This window comes from Macaca fascicularis, chromosome 18 (assembly GCF_037993035.2).
Source record: "Macaca fascicularis isolate 582-1 chromosome 18, T2T-MFA8v1.1".
Lineage (NCBI taxonomy): Eukaryota > Metazoa > Chordata > Mammalia > Primates > Cercopithecidae > Macaca > Macaca fascicularis.
Genome location: NC_088392.1, coordinates 75,569,159 through 75,590,657, shown reverse-complemented (window position 1 = coordinate 75,590,657; position 21,499 = coordinate 75,569,159). Strand labels below are relative to the sequence as shown.

At 45.3% G+C, this 21,499-nt stretch overlaps 1 protein-coding gene across 2 annotated transcripts in view; it reads left to right on the top strand.

The window, feature by feature from the left end:
* The first annotated feature begins 2,441 nt into the window (after positions 1-2,441).
* Positions 2,442-21,499, top strand: part of LAMA1 (laminin subunit alpha 1) — a 165,523-nt gene continuing 146,465 nt past the window's right edge. For both annotated transcript variants that reach the window (XM_005587155.5, XM_015439840.4), the window contains exon 1: positions 2,442-2,590. In XM_005587155.5, coding sequence (XP_005587212.3) covers positions 2,518-2,590 — 73 coding nt within the window. In that variant the 5' untranslated portion in view covers positions 2,442-2,517. The remainder of the gene's footprint in view (positions 2,591-21,499) is intronic.

The window sequence follows — 21,499 nt, the reverse complement described above, 5'->3', positions numbered from 1 at the left end:
GGCATTTTCAATTGTTCATTATTTATAGGTGACTTTGAGGCAAGCATCTTTTTGTGTACAGTTAAGTTGAATTTTTACTTTCTCACAAAACATGAACATTCTTGTTATACTAATTTTCAACTTGAACAAGCCAGCCCTGCACTTTCATGGTGCTCTAGGTAATTTAGATATTTTCCAAGCATGCTAAAGATTGGAAAAATTTTTACTGCAGGGTTTTTAGAAGATGTGTAGAATTATGACATTTTTACTGCTACATTTTATCCAAGTTTGTTTTGAATTCTTTTAGTTGAAATCTTTCTGCTTAATTTTGAGCAGTGATAAATAGTGCCATTTTGCAACTTTTGATGCTTACTATTCACTCCCCAGAAGTGCTGACCACTTGCCTCCCTTGCAATTACACATGTGAGATCCCTGCTTGCAGTTCAAAGATAAGGTCCCATCAACCTCCTCCCTGAATATCTAGGAACCCAGGATACGGGGAGACCCAGAATATGGGGACACCCCTTGTGATTCCTCCACTTTGCTTTTGATCAACATCCTCTGTGATTTCAGTGTGATATTGTAAAGGACTATGGACTAGAAACCAGACTTGGGGTCTAGCTCTAGACCAGACATTTGCTGACACTGAGAACTCACTTCCTTATCTCTTGGGAAGCATCTCATAGAGCTGTGAAGATCCCAAAAGATAATCTATATGAATGCTAGTGTCTTTAAGACACTCTAAAAGATACATATCTAGTGTATACATTTGTGTGCAGTTCTTTCAGCGCACAAATGCTTATAATTCTGCATTTTAATAGCTATGTGCCTAATACTATAATATTTGATCATTTATTAAGTACTAAGTTTACTTATTTAATAATTACTTAGTAACATTTTCATAGTTAAGAACGTCTGCATTTTAAATTTAGTACTGTATGGAGTACTCACTGAACTATATTGCATCCTTTTAAAACGGCCTATCATTTTGTTCTGTACTTCCATGATTTTTAAAAATTAATCGATGGCTAAGTATTATAACTAAGTTCTACTCACTAGATGTGTAAGTGTCCTCAGAAAAACAGGAATTGATAGAGTTGTCAAATCGATTCACACAAGTGAGAGGAAATTATCTTCCTATCAAGCAAAAAAAAAAAAAAAAGACAAAATGAGATAGTGGGATGATATCAACATCCTCTGCGATTTCAGTGTGGTATTGTAAAGGACGATGGACTAGAAACCAGACCTGGGGTCTAACTCATCTCAGCCTGTGTGAGCCCTGGTTTTGAAAACGGTCATAATTAAGCTTTTTTTAAGTGTTAAAAAACATAATAGTATTATGAGACATTGTCCCTGTATATTTATATAAAATATATATATATAGAGAGAGAGAGAGAGAGAGTATATGGGACATTGTTCCTGTATATTTATATTGAGAAAATGTGAAATCTGCAAAGTGTTATGAATACTTTTTTTTTTTTTGAGACGGAGTCTCACTCTGTCTCCCAGGCTGAAGGGCAGCGGTGTGATCTCAGCTCACTGCAACCTGGCTCCAGGGTTCAAGTGATTCTCCTGCCTCAGCCTCTCGAGTAGCTGTGACTGCAGGCGCCCATCACCACGCCCGGCTAATTTTCGGATTTTTTTAAGTAGAGACGGGGTTTCACCATGTTGGCCAGGCTGGTTTTGAACTCCTGACCTCAAGTGATCCACCCGCCTCGGCCTCCCAAAGTGCTGGAATTACAGGCGTGAGCCACTGCGCCCAGCCAATACTTTTGATAGACAAAAAGAGAGAAAGAAAAAAATCAGAGGAAATTAAAAATTCTTTAACGGGGACCAGACATAGTTTAAAAATAATAATAATTATTATTATAATAACAAAGCAGTTGAAATCGCGTGTCAGGAGCGCTTCCTCTCTCCAGCGGTGAGGGTATCTAATCATAATAATTAAGTCCAAGGGACCTTGCCTTCTTTAGGCAAACAAAGTGGGGAACAAGTTGCAACTGATTTTCAGAACAAATCCTCAAGTCCTCTGCCCACGGCGGCGGGTCGGCCGAGCCTGGGTGGCGTCCCGAGGGTTCGCCTCTCGCCCAGCTCCCGGCAGGGGCGCGTGGGTCCTGGCCCGGGGACTGCAGGGCCGCGGCGGGGCGGGCAGGGTCAGCAGGGCACATACTTTCTCGGAATCCACCCTCCCGGGCCCCCACAGCCCAGTTTCTCCTCCCCTCAGCCCATCTTCTCCGCCCACCTCCTACCCGGAGCCAGGGCGGCGGCCGCGGTCAGCCCGACCTCCCCCACCAGGGGTCCGCGTGCGCGGGATCCTGGCGGCCAAGCTGGGCGCCCCCGGAGGAGGGGTCTGGGCTGCTGGGCCAGGCCGGGCGGGGCGGGGCGCAGCCGGGGGGTGTGTCCGAGGGCGGCTGGAGGGAGGGGCGGCCGGGACGCCAAGGGCGGCGGGGCCGCGGCAGCTCAGACTCGCGTCCCGCGGAGCGTTCCAGGCGGGCGCGCGGCTTTCTCCCCAGACCCACCGAGCGGCGAAGAGGCGAGATGCGCGGCGGCGGCGCGTGGGGCGTGCTCCTGGCCTCGCTGCTGTGGGTCGCCGCGCGGTGCCAGCAGAGAGGTGAGCCCGGCCCGGGTCCCTGGGTCCTCGGGTCCCGGTTCCCCGCAGGCGGGCGGGGGCGGGCGGGGGCGGGCGGGGGCGGCCGCGGACAAAGCCCGTCGCGTTGGAGCTGCTGGAGACCGGGCACGCATCCTGGTGCACCTCGGACTGGGGGCCTCTGACACGTGGGTCTCCCGCGCCGGCCGGGGAGGGCGGGATGGGGACGCCGCTCCTGGAGGACGCTGCCCGCTCTTCGCAAGCTTAGGCTTTAACCTCCTCGGGCTTCGGGGGTCGTCCAGCCTCGCCTCTGGCTTTTGCGGAACTTAGTGACCCAGGAGCGCCATCTACGCGAGCAGTGCTGGGAGTGGCGGGAGCGGGCGCCTGGGGGTGCTTTCGGTGCCCTGGCTGCGCGGGCAGGGGTGGCGGGGCTGCTGGCCGGGCGCGGGGAATGAATGGGGAAAGAGCTCCCCCGAATCGCCCTCGCTGTCCGGCTGCGCAAGCTGGGTCGCCGCGGTCGGGGAAGGGCGGATTCCTCGGGGCCACTCGCTGCCGGGCAGGCTAGTGGGGAGAGACGCGGCGAGAAGCGCGCCCCTCGCCAGCGGCCCCGGGCAGGGGGACCCGCAGGCGGCGTTCAGGGCACTGATGCGCCTTCCCGACCCTCGCTCTTTGTGCAATCGGCGAAGTGGCCAAACCCGTTCATTCCCCGCGCAGGTTTGACCGTGGGCGCGCCGGGGCGAGGGACCGGCCGAGAAGGGAGCACCTTGCATGCGCATTGCAAGGATTGAGAAGACAAACTCAAAGCGAATTTTCAGTTTCTGTTTTTGCGGGCGAAGCGGGAGAGAGAGAGAGAGAAAGAAAGGAGAGAATTCTTTTCCCTTTGGGGGGACAAACCCGGTCCCCACGCCACCCCTAGTCTTCGCAGCGTGGCTTCGTGTTGGCTGGACAGTCACAAATATTTGCTGAAAACATCTTGAAGTATGCAGCACTTGACAATGGGCGTATTCCCACAAATACAAACTTCATTAAAAAAAAAAGGACAGGTCAAAAGTAGTGGGCGGAGTTCGCAGTGCCCTCGTGGGAAACGTGTGTTTGGTCATTGTGCTGAGTTTTGAGCTCTGCAGAAACGCGACCATCTCATTCATTCAAGCATTCATGATGGAAGCACTGGACCGGAGCTGGAAACGCAGCTTTGAATAGCTGCGAGTCTGCTGCGCGGAGCCGGGCTGGGAAGAGGGAATTTACATAGTTATCAGCCAGAAGAAAGGAGCCTTTGGGGAGGGAGAGGAGCCTTAGAGGACTTCGAGCGGACTCCTGTCTATCAGGCTGCTGAAAGTGAACAAGTCTCAGTTTCCCACAGGGTAGAGAAAGAGCAGCTTGCCTCAGCTTATTGTTCCCCGAAACTGAAAGTCTTAGGCTGGGGAGATGGCCTGAAGGTTGTCCTGGCCCCTCGGGGCTCGGCACTTGGCCTGCCGGTTATGAGTGGTGTTTGGAGAAAGTGGGACCTCATGGGGCTTTCCTGCTTTGAGATGCTGCGGAAAACCTCCCAGGACAGGAGCCCTTTAATGTTGCATATCGCATTCCCTGTTTGCGTTCTGAACCCCACCAGCCCTCACCCTTCCTCACGAGCCTCCTTGAGCAGTTTTGATTTTTTTTTTTTTGAGATGGAGTCTTGCTGTCGCTAGGCTGCAGGCTGGAGTGCAGTGGCGCCATCTCCGCTCACTGCAACCTCCCATTCCCGGGTTCAAGCGATTCTTTTGCCTCAGTCTCCCGAGTAGCTGGGACTACAGGCGTGTGCCACCACGCCCGGCTATTATTTATTTATTTATTTTTGTATTTTTAGTAGAGACAGGGTTTCACCATATTGGCCAGAGTGGTCTCGAACTCCTGACCTCGTGATCCGCCCGCCTCGGCCTCCCAAAGTGCTGGGATTACAGGAGTGAGCCACTGCGCGCGGCCTGATTTTTTTTTTTTTTTAAAGAAACGATTTTGTGCCCCGTGAATAGCATGAATGATTAGTAAAGTTGTGTGTTTTGGTGATAATACAATAATCCTGACCTGCAAATCACCTGCTAGTTAGCTGTCTGGTGTTAGTTTTTAGAATAACTTATTCTCTATTGACGTTCAGATTGTTAGACGTTCCCTATCATTTCTGCAGTCTCTCTGGGTTACCTTACAACTTATACTATATGACCTGATGGCTCACTTTCCTTTGAAATATAATCAGTTTCAAGTGAGCTCCTTCTAAGTATTGAATAGGAGGTATTGTGTTTGTAAAAATAATGTGTTAAATTCATGGCTGGCAAATCACAGGAAATTATGGTAGCTTCATCACTTTTGTTGGAAACCAGCCCCTCTTTTTTTCTGAATAAAATAGACAATTCTAAGTACAGAAAAAAAATCTACGAGTAAAAGAAAATTCACTTCATTCTCATATATGACATAGTATTCAAATTTAGCAAGTATATACTCCACTGTAAAGTATGCAAGCCTGAATGCATTTCAAAGGTGTATTTTTCTTTTCTGTTGTTGTATTCTCTAACTAAGGGCCCATGAAAAATACTGATTGTAGCAGTTGGAAACAAGGGTATGTGTAATAGAAGCATCACTGCCCACCTCCTACATAGCCTGGACTTTAGTCCATTCTTTTTTTCCCTCTTTTTTTCCAGACATTAAATATGAAGCCTACACCTGTAGTTAATCTAGTGTGATTGAGAATTCAGATGCAACAAGAATATTAGAATAAATACATATACTGATCTTTAGTGTCTTGTGCCACTGCTTTATAATTGCACTGCTTTATAAACTCATATCATAAAATGTTTCTGGGACCATTTATTTCAGGGTAATGATCCTTGAAACACCCTACTGTTTTATACTAATTCATTCATAAAATCCTATGGATATTCATTTTCATGTACAGTAAATTGTTATGGGGAAATAACACAAGCTCTATCTTTAAGCTTCAGGTGTTTAATTCTCTGGCTTTACTAGCTATGGCAAATTGGGGACATGACCTGTGCTTTAGTTTCACCATCTGTAAAATGGGAATAATAATAGTGCCTATCTGGAAGGGATGTTAATGATTAAATGAAATAATGTGAGAAAAGTTCTTAGACCAGTACCTAGTACAGGGTTAACCCCCAACAAGCAAGTTTATCTATATTCATCACTATTACTATTTTATAAAGAACTATATATTTTTAAACTGTATTCTCCAAAATGCATAATTGTCTAGAAATTTGGAGTCTAGATTTGGAATCAAATAGTCTTGGGCTCAAATGCCAGACCTGTCACTATGATTAGCTACGGCCATGGCTAAGTTTCTTAACTTCTCTGAATGTCAGCTTTCTATCTATAAAATGGATAGCATTGATATGATTAAATAATATGTGAAACATATTGGCACGGTGTAAAGCGTGTCAGGTACTCAGTGCATGATGGTTATTACTGTTATGCCTATTGTACTTGCTCATTGCTCATCATCCTGGACATCCTGTCTCTTTCATTGCTGAAATCCGTTTGGTCATTAAGACTTGTTGATTTTACCTCCTGAAAATCTGTGCAGTCTCTTTCCCCTCACTGCTGGTTAGGCTTAGGAATTGTTTGTTTTTCTCAGGAAATAGTGCGATGGTTCACCCAGCAGGCCAGCAGCCTCACCTGTTCTCCCTCCTCAGCAGTGCCATCACTGCGATGTTTCTAGACACACCATCTCCATAACTGCTCCTACTCCTGTTTAAAATTCTTCCCATTTCTCACCGTTTCTTTATCAAATTACTTAATGTTCCCCAATGTGACTGACTTTCCTTCCTTTGTGTTTAAGCAAGTGGTCTTCTTCCAAGGTGTGCCCTTTTCACTCCACATCCCTCTCCTGGGCCCACCGCCTGGGTTTAGATTATGTGCCCCAAACCCCTCGCTTTATCAGATGCACAAAATGACAGTGTCCTGCTGCGTCACACTGTGGGTAAAGCAAGGAGGCTGGGACCCCAGCTGGCCTGCTGTCTCAGAGCTGAGAGGCATTATCTGGGACACGCCTGCACCTATTTGTAGCTAACCAGTGTTTCCTGGAACATGTGCTATTAAGTGCTGGACACGTCTTTCATTTGGGTTCTAAAGAACCCTGGATAATCTTCCCAGCTCTCTCTCTCTGCTGAAGTATTTGTTAGACCACCTTCCCTGCACTCCCAGGGCTTTCCCTGCTCAATCCTATTGTCTTGCCTGTCATGGGGCCAGTAATTGGCTTGCTTATCTGTCTCACCTTCTCTCTCAGGCTTCTCAAGGGCAGGGACTGCTTTATTCATATCTGCCGGTTCATTGCTTTACAGTGTTTTTAGCAGTTAGTAGCCACTTATTGCTGAGCTGAGTTGAAATGAACATCTTTATTTAGGAATCAAGTAACTTTAAAAATATTTTGAATAGCTGGACGCGGTGGCTCACGCCTGTAATCCCAGCACTTTGGGAAGCTGAGGCAGGTGGGTCACCTAAGGTCAGGAGTTCAAGACCAGACTGACCACCATGGAGAAACCCCGTCTCTACCAAAAATACAAAAAATTAGCTGGGCACTCAGGTGGCACGCACCTGTAGTCCCAGCTACTCGGGAGGCTGAGGCAGGAGAATCGCTTGAACCCTGGAGGCAGAGGTTGTGGTGAGCTGAGATTGCGCCATTGCACTCCAGCCTGGGCAACAAGAGTGAAGCTCCGTCTCAAAAAAAAAATATATATATATATATATACACACACACACATATGTAAATACATATATGTATATATATTTATTTTGAATAGATAGTCCATATTTATGGTACAGAATGCAAAAGGTACTATAGATAGAAAAAAAGTTAAGATTTGGCTTTTTTACTCTCTTTTGAGGTAACCACTGGCTTTAGTTTTTTGGGTAAGCTTCCAAAGATGTTTCTTCAGGTAACTTTTAAAAGCAAGCTACATCATAAAACCCACTTCTTCTCTAATAGTGTAAGAGGGGCACCAGTGATTTTCTGAGGAAACATGGATGCATGGAACAGTATCCCTCTGTCCACCGCCCTCCCCTCATACTAACTTCTTTACTAGACCTTGTGCGGGATATTAACACATCATTTAGTAAATGTATATACTTGCAACCTTTTCACCTTGCAACTTGTCCTTCCAAGTAGGGCTTTGACAGAAAGGTATTGTTAGAGCAGTGTTTCCTAGATCTTTTGGGGTTTAAAAACTTGATTGATTTCATGGCATTGTACTACTTCTAAAAGTATTGTTTACTGTAGTATTAATAAGCTATTTTTAAGCCATAGAGAATTTTAAAAAATATATTTTAGAACTTTATGATTTATGATATAGAGAAGTTGAGTTTGAGAATAATTCTATTACACGTTAAGGGTAAGTTAATGTATTGACCGATAGGTATGACTTATTACTGGAACACTATGGCAGGTACAGAAAATCTTTATTTAAAAAAATTTCTAATGAATAAGTTAAATCTGTACCTTGAATATAAAAATTAATTGATAGCAACTGGATAGCACTCTGGAACTTAGACTTTAGCTGAAGTTTTTCGTTACATTCCTCAGGAATGTTTGGATGAACCACATAAACTATCGTCTCCTAAGAATGATGTATGTAGTTATTTACAAGTTTGCAAATAATTCTTTTACTTGTGTTATTTCTAAAATATCAATATGCATCCATGGACAATAGAATAAACCAAGGCATTGCAAAATTAATGAGGAGAAAAAACCCTGCATAGAAGTAATTTAGTTAAGGTCATGAACTTTGGTTCTGTTGGAACATGTCTGTCAGGGAGCTATTTCAGCATAAAACACCACACGATAGCAGGGTTCATTGTATTTTCACCCCCCTTTATACTGGGGGTGACAGTGTCCAGAGGAACCATTTGATAATAAATAGCACAGAGTCTTCCCACTTGTGTCTTTGTTTTCTAAGGCTGGCTCAGGACAGCTTTCTTTGGGTTAACTTGTTCCTCATCTTGCTTGGGGGCAAGAGGCAGACAATGGAGGCAGTGAGATTCCAGATCAGCTTGGGTGGTTAACATTCTTGCCTAGGTAAGCTTTTATCTCGAAGTGTTCATTCAGAAATGGTGATGGAGAAATACTACTGCAAAATCACCAGTGTGATTTCAGTGTGTGTGCACATTTTTTTAAAATCAACCATTTGAAGTTTGAATCTCCTCATTCCAGAAGTTATCTTTGAAGTCTGATCTGCTGGCCCAGCAGGCAGTGTGACTGACATTCTTGTGCCAGAGAACCTCCTGTATTGCTGGTGGGAATGTCAGATTTAGATCGATGAGTATTTATGGAAAGTGCCATCTTTTCTCATTCCCAAAAGTATTTCCTGCATCTTGTTCCATTGCTCCATAGTTTCCTGCCAGAACCTCAGGAGGTTCTCTATGACAATAGCAGCGTTAAAGAAGATGCTTAAATTTAGCAGATGATTTTTAGTTAAAAGAGAAGAATTAGAAGTTGGGACAGGGGGAGGGAAAAAAATTCCTCACACCACAGTGTTGATTATGATACACCATGCTTTTTTCTTTGTTTTTCCTTTGGCACGGAGTCTCACTCTGTTGCCCAGGCTGGAATACAGTGGCTCAATCTCTGCTCACTGTGACCTCTGCCTCCCAGTTCAAGCAATTCTCCTGCCTCAGCCATATTGGTCAGGATGGTCTAGGTCTCCTGACCTCGTGATCCACCCACCTCGGCCTCCCAAAGTGCTGGGATTACAGGCGTGAGCCACTGCGCCCAGCCAGCCGGCTGCTTTTTATCGGGTCTCTGATGCTAGCCTGTGTCCTTTCGTTTAATCTAGGCCCACACTGCAGTTACAGTAAGCCCGCCAAAATACCGCCTTCATAATGTGCTGCCTCAGCTTCTGCCCACCTGCTGTGGCCCTGTGTGATCCCTCCAAGTTCGGTCACAGCTACCCTGCCCTTCTCCACACTTTTCTGTAGCTGAACTATTAGCTTCCATTGCAGGGGTCTCCTTCCTGTCTAACCTCACGTGGCATGTTGACTTGCAGCTGTGTGATTTGGTTACGTGACTCTCTCACCCAAAATGTATTCCCATTTCCCACTGAAAACCTCACCTGACAACTCATGCACAGGCTGCAACATACCAACCCCAGGACAACCTTGATGTGATGGCCTGTTTCAACTGTCTCGCTTCTGAATATGCATTGTATTTTGTGATAAATTGGGGTTTCCACCCAGCCAGAGTTGCCATCCGCTCCTCCTTTGAATGGCTGGTCCAGAATGCCATAAGCCAGTGTCAAAAAGAAGGGACATATCTGTTTCGAAGATCAAAACCTTAGCTCCCAGCATTTCTTTGACTACACAGACAACTCCAGGGGGCGTTCTAGTGTTAAAACCTGGGTCATTAGAAGCGGGAGGACAGTAACACCGAGGAACTCCCCGCAGGTAGTCAAGTTGTCTGAGGAACCATAAAGCCATTCCTCGGACTCTGGATAACAAACCCAGCCCTGGCCCCTCTCTGGGTATGAGGTCCTTCAGCCTCTTAGACTTTGCGTCATCCAATCACGTGGATTGCAGTTCATTTGATCTGGGTAGGAACCAAAATCTGTGCTTCAGAAAACCTTTTCCCATTTTGTATCCAGAGGCACAAGGACCTTTTCAGTTGGTCTTCAAGCAGACCCTTTGGATTTCTGGTCTAAATGGTTGTTTGCAGAGCTCTTCCTGCCACTGCTTGCTTTCTGTCCCTGCTGCTGTGTCCTCTGGTGGGCTGGTACTCTTTCCCCGCCCCTCAAAATCCACAGTTTGTCTCTTCAGCCCTTTTATCTGAATCTCCAACTCTGCCATTTTTACCTTTACTTCAGTACAAAATGAGTTTTTTCGACTCTTTGCAGCTTCACTCCTGGCTTCATGGGCATACTTTTGTTCATTCTACAAGTTTGGAATGGGGAGAATTGGAGATAATGCATCCACATATGAATGCTTTTGGAAGCTCCCAGTGTTTTTCTTTAAAAGGGAGTTAGCTTTTTTTCTTTTTTTTCTTTTTTGAGACAGAGTCTGGCTATGTCACCCAGGCTGGAGTGCAGTGGCACAATCTCGGCTCACTGCAACCTCTGCCTCGCGGGTTCAAGCGATTCTCTTGCCTCAGCCTCCTGAGTAGCTGGGAGTGGCCTGTCACCACACCCAGCTAATTTTTGTATTTTTAGTAGAGACAGAGTTTCACCGTGTTGGCCAGGCTGGTCTTGAACTCCTGACCTCAAGTGATCCGCCTGCCTCAGTCTCCCAAAGTGCTGGGATTACAGGTATGAGCCACCATGCCTGGCTGGGAGTTAGCATTTTATTTTTTATATTTATTTATTATTATTATTCTTATTATTTTTGAGACGGAGTCTTGCTCTGTCGCCCAGGCTGGAGTGCAGTGGCGCGATCTTGGCTTACTGCAAACTCTGCCTCGTGGGTTCATGCCATTCTCCTGCCTCAGCCTCCTGAGTAGCTGGGACTACAGGTGCCCGCCACCATGCCTGGCTAATTTTTTGTATTTTTTAGTAGGGAACAGTGTTTCACCGTGGTCTTGATCTCCTGACCTCGTGATCCGCCTGCCTTGGCCTCCCAAAGTTCTGGGATTACAGGCGTGAGCCACCATGCCCGGCCTTTATATGTATTTTTTTGAGATGGAGTCTTGCTCTGTTGCCTAGGCTGAAGTGGTGGAGTGCAGTGGCGCCATCTTGCCTCGCTGAAACCTCTGCCTCCCAGGTTCAAGCGATTCTCCTGCCTCAGCCTCTTGAGTAACTGGGACTACAGGCACATGCCACCACGCCTGGCTAATTTTTGTATTTTTAGTAGAGACAGGGTTTCACTATGTTGGTCAGGGTTGTCTCGAACTCCCCATCTCGTGATCCGCCTGCCTCGGCCTCCCAAAGTGCTGGGATTACAGGCGTGAGCCACGAGAGTTAGCATTTTAGAGTTAACACCTCATTGGAGAGGAGAATAGTATTTCCTTGTAGGAGTACTGTCATTTCTATTTAGTTTTTAAATTTTTTTTTCATGCACTTGCTCATTCATTGATGCACTCATTCATTCATGCACTGAAGACACTTTGGGACCTCCACTCTTCCAGGCCCTGGGTCAAGGATGTTCAAAGTTAGTGTGTCTGGAGAGCCCTGTTCTTGGCTGCCTTCCTCACTGTGAATCCATGGCACTTCTTGACTTTCTTGGTGTATTTGTTTTTGAAAGTCCAAGGAACTGAAAAGTGTGTATATCAAAAGGAGTTTTCTGGCCGGGCGTGGTGGCTCATGCCTGTAATCCCAGCACTTTGGGAGGCCGAGGCGGGCAGATCTCAAGGTCAAGAGCTCGAGACCATCGTGGCCAACATGGTGAAACCCCGTCTCTACTAAAAATACAAAAATTAGCTGGGAGTGGTGGTGCGCGCCTGTAGTCCCAGCTACTTGGGAGGCTGAGGCAGGAGAATCGCTTGAACCTGGGAGGTGGAGGTTGCAGTCAGCTGAGATTGCGCCATTGCACTCCAGCCTGGTGACAGAGCAAGACTCTGTCTAAAAAAAAAAAAAAAAAAAAAAAAAAAAAAAAAAAAAGCTTCCCAGGTGATTACACTGTGCAGCCAGGGTTGAGAACCACTCAGGTAATATCATAAATTTTGTAGGTGAATGCAGTTTACACAGCAACGCAAGGAGGCAGGATCTGCCACCACCCCTTGCTTTGTCTGTAGGGTGGAAGTTGGGGCATTGATCCCGTCCTGCCCACCGCGGCCCACAGGCTAGTGCTCTGTACATAACAGATGTGGAATACTCGGGTCCCAACTGACTCTCCTCACTTCATGTCTATTTCCTGATATTCTCACAGCTCTGTGAAGTGGGGATAACAACACCCACACATCTCAGAGCTGTGAGCAGTCCGTGCACTTAGAGATCACGTTGGATCAGTGACGTGGCTCAGGGAAAGCCGGTTTCTTCTGTGTCCCCATTGTCCTTTGTGTAGCGTTTTTCACTTGGAAAGGTCTCACCCAACGCATCATTGTTGCACTTGTGTTTAAAGGGGCTTCCCCACAGTTGAGTCTTGCTTTGCTGACTTGGTCATTCACCAAGACCCTTCTTTCTTTGAAAAATACTCTTGATCATGTATGACATTTACAGTCCTCATGTTTTGGGATAAAGTCTCGTGTTGCAGAATTGGGTGTTGATTGATCTGGTGTTGCACTGAATTGTTCATTCTTTAACAAATTCATCCAAAATTTAGTAAGTGTCTTCCATATTCAGACATTATTCTGTGCTGCATCCCTTCTTTCTCAATGCCTTTACATGGACAGGTCACAGGAGCCTTTTCTCTGGGATTAACTGGGCTACCCCCTTCTCCCCTGATACAACCTGCTGATCTCCTCTTGCACCTTCTCATGTCTGGTGACTCCAGGGTCTGGCTGTCTTTATTCACCTACTGCTCCGGTCCTCTTCTGCTTATTTATTTATTTATTTATTTATTTATTTATTGAGATGAAGTCTCACTGTCTTGCCCAGGCTCGAGTGCAGAGGCGCTATCTCAGCTCACTGCAACCTCCGCCTCCCGGGTTCAAGTCGTTCTCCCACCTCAGCCTCCCAAGTAACTGGATTACAAGCACCAGCCATCATGCCCGGCTAATTTTTGTATTTTTGTAGAGATGGGGTTTCACCATGTTGGCCAGGCTGGTCTTGAGAACTCCTGACCTCAGGTGATCCACCTGCCTTGGCCTCCCAGGGTGCTGCGCTTACAGGTGTGAGCCAGTGTGCCTGGCCTGCTCTTGTCTTTAATTGATAATTCATTATGCACTTGCTTTTCTGGCCTCCTTCAGAAGTTTTCCTCAATATTTGGCTTGTTATTTCTCTTCCACCCAACAAAACAAGAGCCATTTTCCTTTCCATGTCCCTGTCACACACAGACACACATGCACACACACACCCCTTACACATCTGCCTATATTGACTTACAGACCAGCTGCTTACCTGGCTTCCCTGCTACAGGCACTTGGAGAAGTATCACACTGATCCCAACTGAGCAGAGCCAGAACCTGGAACTGGGCCTGTCCGCAGGGTGGAGCAGGTTCTTCTGGAAGGGCCAGTCCAGCTGCAAGTGTGGGATGAAGTCTCACGTAGCATGTAATGTAACAGTTTTCCAAGAGCCCGGAAAGCTGTTGGCATTGGAAGCTCCCCTGAGTTAATGGACGGTGAGGTTGACCGTGTCATCCCATGCCTGTTGAATTGCTTCAGTGGCATCTCATTCTCTATTGAGTGGGACTTCCAAGGCCCTGCTCAGACCTCTCCACAGCCTCTTCTCCCACTGCTAACCACATCTTGACCATTCTGTGACAGCTGTAGTTCCATCACGTGATCTTTATTTCACCTATGGCACTCTGACTTATTCCAGCCCACCCTGTCATCCTTCTTATTGTTTCCATAGTGATTTCTCTGTACATCTGACCAGTACATCATTTTGCACCTATTTGTTAACTTGCCTGTCTCTCCTTAAGGGCCAAGATGTTTGCCTATATTTGCTGTGCCTAGCACAGTGCCTGACATACAGAGTAGATTCTGTAAATATTTGTTGAATGAACAAATTCAAAATACAGACAAGCAATGGAAATCTATTAATAGTAGGTATTGGCTGGACGCGGTGGCTCACGTCTGTAAGCCCAGCACTTTGGTAGGCCGAGGTGGGTGGACCATGAGGTCAGGAGTTCAAGACCAGCCTGGCCAACATGATGAAACCCTGTCTCTAATAAAAATATAAAAATTAGCCAGGCGTGGGGGCGGTTGCCTGTAATCCCAGCTACTCAGGAGGCTGAGGCAGAGAATTACTTGAATCCAGGAGACGGAGGTTGCAGTGAGCTGACATCGTGCCACTGCACTCCAGCTTGGGCAACAGAGTGAGACTCTGTCTCAAAAAAAAAATAGTGGGTATTATTTAGAGATCAGACGGATGGGCAGAGGGGGTTAGGGAAGTCATTAGTGAGGAAGCAGAGCGAAGATCTCCTGGGGAAGGGCAGGGGCTGGCTCCAGAAGGCTAGGAGACCTCAGTCACCCAGGCAGGACTTTTTTTTTTTTTTTTTTAGACGGAGTCTTACTCTGTCACCCAGGGTGAAGTGCAGTGGCACAATCTCGGCTCAATGTAACCTCCGCCTCCTGGGTTTAAGTGATTCTTCTGCCTCAGCCTCCCGAGTAGCTGGGACTACAGGCACCCACCACCATGCCTGGCTAATTTTTTTTTGTATTTTTAGTAGAGATGGGGTTTCACCATGTTGGCCAGACTGGTCTCGAACTCCTAACCTCAGGTGATCCACCACCCATCTATCTTGGCGTCCCAAGGTGCTGGGATTACAGGCGTGAGCCACCACACCCGGCCTAAGGCAGGATTTAAAGACAGGGAACAAGGAAGAATCCAGGTAACTAGACTAAGAAAGAGAATGGACAGACCTTTTTGGAACCAAGGCCTCCGCTCACTTTTTTTTTTTTTTTTTTTTTTTGAGATGGAGTCTTGCTGTGTCCCCCAGGTCGGAGTGGAGTGATGTGATCTCAGCTCACTGCAAGCTCCGCCTCCCGGGTTCACGCCATTCTCCTGCCTTAGCCTCCCCAGTAGCTGGGACTACAGGCGCCCGCCACCACGCCCGGCTAATTTTTTGTATTTTTAGTAGAGACAGGGTTTCACCATGTTAGCCAGGATGGTCTCGATCTCTTGGCCTCGTGATCCGCCCGTCTCGGCCTCCCAAAATGCTGAGATTATAGGCGTGAGCCACCATGCCCAGCCCCAGGGAGGATTTAAAGACAGGGAACAACGAAGAATCCAGGTAACCAGACTAAGAAAGAGAATGGATAGACCTTTTGGAACCAAGGCCTCCGCTCACATTACTTTTTTTTAATTTTTTTTTATTTTTGAGACGAATCTTGCTCTGTCGCCCAGGCTGGAGTGCAGTGGCGCGATCTCAGCTCACTGTAAGCTCTGCCTCCCGGGTTCACGCCATTCTCCTGCCTCAGCCTCCCGAGTAGCTGGGACTACAGGCGCCCGCCACCACGCTATGCCCGGCTGATTTTTTATATTTTTAGTTCACCGTGTTAGCCAGGATGGTCTCAATCTCCTGACCTCGTGATCCGCCCGCCTCGGCCTCCCAAAGTTGCTGGGATTACAGGTGTGAGCCACCGCGACCGGCAGCGACCGGCAGGCCTCCACTCACATTCTAAACCAGAATACAAGGACAGGAACAAGCTAGCAGCAAAAACAAGAAATTCAGACACTCTCTGCACTCATGAGTGGAGTCCAAGTACGGATACAGAAAATCCGCAGAATCGAGTAACTAGGAGGACCCTGATGACTTGAAGACGTTATTAATCTGGCATATTCTCATCTACCCAGTCAATGCAAAGAAGAAATGGATTACATTTTTTGTAATAGGATTATTTACTGATGATGAGTATTCCATCCAACCTTAAAACTTACATTATACTCAACAAAAACTTATTTCTAGCTTTAGAGCCATTGATCTCTAGGCATCTCAAGCCAGAAATTGATTAACACACATAGTCAACAAGTATTTGTTGAGTTTCTAGAAAGTGCCATCCATACAGGTGACTTGTACTCCAGACCCCAGTGCTAGGAGTCAAGCATGAGAAATGTCCAAGGATCCTACTAAGTGTGTTCCTCAGTACAGATTTGGGAGAGATTTCTGTTTCTGAAAGTCTCAGACACCTATGTCACTCCATTTATTGCTGTGGGATAGTATTATTGTCAACAGAAAGAGAATTGTAATTAAACACTACATTTCTACTGCATGAAGTCTCCTTTTAAAGAATATGACTTCAGAATACTCTAGTGTGACTGCAGACTTGTTGGCATTTGCTGAGTAGTGATATTTTTACATATAGCAGAGGTTTTTTTTGGTTTGTTTTGTTTTTAAGGGAACTGTACCTGTATGGCTTTAAAGGGCTTTCTTTAAGTGAGAGAACAGCTGTTCTCCTCCAGGCGTTCTGGGCTGAGACTTCCTCCTCCTCTCTGGAACAGAACAAAGGCATACAGAATTTATGTCACAGATGGATTTTTGTTTGACAAAAATCACTTATTACTAAACAAAAGAATGACCCATTCTCTTTAGAAATATGAGCATAACATCTCCTGTGTCTTTGGTGGTTTCTAACTTTGTTGGTTTACTTTTAATTATTATAATTGACTGAATTTAAATGGGCCGTGTTTTAGATGATCAAAGTTTCCTTGAAAATGTGTATATAAGATGGTTTTCAGTAAAGGGAATAATTTCAAATTCAGTATTAAAATAAATCCAAAATAATATTTGAAGGAATTGGCTAACAAGGAAAATAACGCCTTGGTCACTGTTGTAGGGGCCAGATGTGGTGGTCACACCTATAGTCTCAGTACGTTGAGAGGCTGAGGCAGGAAGATCCCTTGAGCCCAGGAGTTCGAGACCAGCCTGGGCAACATAGGGAGACCTCTCTCTTTACAAAAAAAATAGAAATTAGCCAGGTGTGGTGGCATGCATCTGTAGCCCCAGCTACTTAGGATGCTGAAGCAGGAGGATCACTTGAGCCCAAGAGGTCGAGGCTGCAGTAAGCTTTGATTGTACCACTGTATTCTAGCCTAGTCCACAGGGTGAGACCCCATCTCTAAAAATAAAAATATAAATAAAATGTCTATCTACTTTTTGGTGGATAATGGAAGCCACTGAAGAAGATGGAGATACACGAGGATTGGTTACTCCCTACAATCTGACCGCATAGACACTCACAAGAGAATAACTTGAATCCAACATGCACTTCTGCAGTACACATTATGAACATACCTTTGCTAGGAAGCAGACTCATAACAAGTCCTAGGCCATATCCTCAAACTGATAGTCACAGCTTTCTGTCTTTTTGGGTATTCAGACTTCTCTCTTGGCGATTGGCAGCCTTCCTAATACTAGATACGGGACATTTCAGGGATCAAGTGTCAGGTTCCATCACATTCCTTCAGGATGTGAGTTTCAGGCCACCATGTACTTACAAGAGTGAGGAGAATCTCTGTTTTGACAGTTTTATTGTAGTATAATTTATATACCCTAAACTTCTGCCAGTTGTAAGTGTACAGTTGAATGTTTTTTAGTAAATTTAGAGTGTTATACGATAGTCACCACAATCTGGTGTGAACCTTTCCAAGACTTCAGGAAGTGTCGTCATTTTCGTTTGTGCCCAGCCACTGCTCCCACCCTTACTCTGGCGTCCGGCAATCATCTGCTTTCTGTACTTTGAGAAGTGCCTTTTCTGGAAATTTCATATACATGGAGTCATACAAAATGGAGTTTTTTTTTTTTTTTTTTTTGAGATGGAGTCCAGTTCCGTCACACTCCAGCTCTGTTGCCCAGGCTGGAGTGCAGTGGTGTGATCTTGGCTCACTGCAACCTCCACCTCCCGGGTTCAAGTGATTCTCCTGCCTCAGCCTCCTGAGTAGCTGGGATTACAGGTGCCTGCCACCACGCTTGGCTAATTGTTGTATTTTTAGTAGAGGCAGGGTTTCACCATGTTGGACAGGGTAGCCTAGAACTCCTGGCCTCAAGTGATCTGTCTGTCTCGGCCTCCCCAGAGTGCTGGGATTACAGGCGTGAGCCACCTTACCCAACCAAAATGGAGTCTTTTGTGTGTACTTCTTTCACTTAGTATTTTCTGGGTTCATCTATGTTGTAGTGTATATCAATAATGTTCTACTTTATTGCTGAATAGTATTCCAGTGTGTAGATACACCACATTTTATTTATTCAGTCATCAGTTGATGGACATTTTGATTGTTTTCAGGTTTTTGGAGCTATCGAGAAGAATGCTGTAAACATTCACATACAATTCTTTGTTTAGATATAGGTTTCATTTCTCTTGAGTGAAATTCCTAGGATTAGAATATGGATCATGTGGTAAGTTTGTGTTTTTCAAAGTATCTGCACAGTTTTACAGCCCTACCAGCAGTGTCTGAGTGCTCCGGCTTCCCCACATTCTTACCAACACTATGCGTTACCTTTCTGATGATAGACGTACAATGGGTTCAGAGTGGTATCTTGTGGTATTATTTTGTACTTCTCCAATGATTAATGACATTGAGCATCTTTTCAAATGCTTCTTAGCCATTCATATATCTTTGGTGAAATGTCTATTCAAGTATTTTGACCAATTTTTAATCAAGTTATTTATTTTCTTAGTTAAGAGTTTTGCATATTTCCTGGATACAAAGCCTTTATCAGACATGTAATTTGAAAGTATTTTCTCCCAGTCTATGCTTGTCTTTTTGTTTTCTTAACGGTATGTTTTGCAGTGCCATAGGTTTTTAAAATTTTTTAATTTATTTTTATTTTTATTTTGATGAGCTCTATTTGATCAATTGTTTTCTTTTGTGGGTTATTCTTTTGGTGTCATCTTTGAGAATTTCTTTGCCTAATCCAAGATCACAGATTTTCTTCTGGAAAGTTTGTAATTTAGCTCTTAAATTTAGGTCTTATGATCCATTTGAGTTAGCTTTTGTGTATGGTAAGGAGTCAGGGTGTAAGTTCATTTTTTGCATATAGATATCCAGTGGTCCCAACAACGTTTGTTGAAAATACAAAATCACCTTCGCACCTTTGCCAAAAATTAAATGACCATAAATGTAAGTATATTTTTGGACTCTATTTTGTTCTATTGATCTATGTGTCTGTTTTTATGCTAATGTCACACTGTCTGGACTTCTTTGGCTTTATAGTAAATTTTGAAACAGTAGTGTAAGTCATTCAACTTTGTTAACTTTTTCTAAATTACTTTAACTGTTCTAGGTCATTTGTATTTCCAATTGTATCAGCTTGCCAATTTCTACAAAAAAAAAAAAAAAAAAGAAAGAAAGAAAAAAAGCCAGCTGAGATTTTGATAGCAATCGGATGGAATCTATAGATCAATTTCAGGAGAACTGCTGTCTAACAATATTGAGTCTTCCTGTCCATGAATAAGAAATATCTTCTCATTCATTTAAATCTTCTTTAATTTCTCCCCCAAAATTTTTAAAGGTTTTCAGTGTATAACATTTCTTTCATTGAATTTTTCTTGAATTTCTTGAATTTTCTTGAATTTCTTTCATTCATTTTGTTGTTGTTGTTGTTGTTCAAGTATTTTGTTCCTTTTGAATAAAGAAGCCTGGTGTGGATGGAGAACTGATCCAGCCTTTCTGTGGCTCTCCTGTTTCCAGGATCTTGTTACTACAATTTTGGTTGGCCCAGCTGTACAGTTGCATGCACCCTACTGGGACAAAAACCTCAGGCTAGCCTGGCTGTGAGCTTTCCCCATTCATTTTCTACCAAGTTCACTACTTTTGCTGATAAGATCATTAGGCATGTCCTTCCGCTCTGCTCTGAGTCAAGCCAGCCTTCTCCATCAGTGGAGCTGCTGGCTTTAGCGGCTAGCCCTGCCTTAGGAAATGCCCCTGCCGACGGGTTGGGGTGAGAATGGAGCCGCCTCTGCTGGAAGGCCGCTCTCTTCCATGCATCTTACCCAAAACTCTAGCAGCTTTTCCTAAAGAAAAGCTTCTCAGTTTGTTGTTTGTCTTAAGGTGATTTTCAGAGTCCTGAAATGGTTGCTTTCGAAAACTTTGTTCACTTACTTGATTTTTTTGGGTGGGAGAGAATTTGTCAACTTCTTTATTATGCTATAGACAGAAGTTGCTCTACATTTTATATATGTACATATGGAATGAGAGGGGGCTCGGGGGGGGAAGAGAGAGAGAGAGAGAGAGAGTCTTGCTTGGTCACCTAGGCTGGAGTGCAGTGGTGTGATCACGGCTCATTTTAGCCTTGACCTCCTGGGCTCAAGTGGTCTTCCCACTTCAGCTTCCTGGGTAGCTGGGACTACAGACATGCACTACCATGCCCAGCTAATTAAAAAAAATTGTTGCCCAGGCTGGTGTTGTACTCCTGGGCTCAAGCAGTCTTCCTGCCCTGACCTCCCAGAATGCTGGGTATGGGTGTGAGCCATGATGCCTAGCTCTAAAATGTAGTTGATGTGGAGACCTTGACTATCATGAATTTCACCAGTGGAAATCTGTTTCTATTAGTCATCATGCCATTAACAATCCACTGATTTTACTAATATCCCATTGCTATATTCTTGCTGGTAATTAACAAAGTGCTGGTGTCATGGAGACAGACAGAGCAGTGTGCCCCTGGAATGTGGGCAGTATTACCGATTGGAGTACCACCAGCTAACTGCCCAGGAAGACACATCACCTGTTTTAATACTAGCTGCTTAACCTGTGTCTCTCACACAAACATATACCATACCACAGTCTAGACTGAAGTATTTTCTTTTTTTCTTACTTTTTTGAGACGGAGTCTTGCGCTGTTGCCCAGGCTGGAGTGCAATGGCGTGATCTCAGCTCACCGCAACCTCCACCTCTCAGGTTCAAGCGATTCCCCTGCCTCAGCCCTCCGAGTAACTGGGATTACAGGCACCCACCATCAGGCCTAGCTAATTTTTTGAATTTTTAGTAGAGATGGGGTTTCACTATGTTTGCCAGACTGGTCTCCAATTCCTGACCTCATGATCTGCCCGCCTTGGCCTCCCAAAGTGCTGGGATACAGGCGTGAGGCACCGCGCCTAGCCTACTGAAGTATTTTCAAGCTATTTAACTGGATTTTCACCTTTAGTCAAACCTCAGTTAATAGCTCCAGTTTGAGTAATTGTCAGCACACTCAAAGGAGAATTCTGTGGGAATTGCAGTCCCCAAGAGGAAACAGATGCCAAATTCAAAGAAGGGCTCTTTGGGCTGCTTGGGCCCATAGCCCCAGGAGCTGAAAGAGAGCTGGCACTCTCCTGGAAACCAGTGAGGCCCTTAAACTTGCCAGCCTTCTTCAGAGCTGGAGCCTGGGGGCTGGAGACAGGCAGGGGAGGGCTCCCGGAGGAGAGGGGGTAGAAAGTGCAACCCAGAACTGAA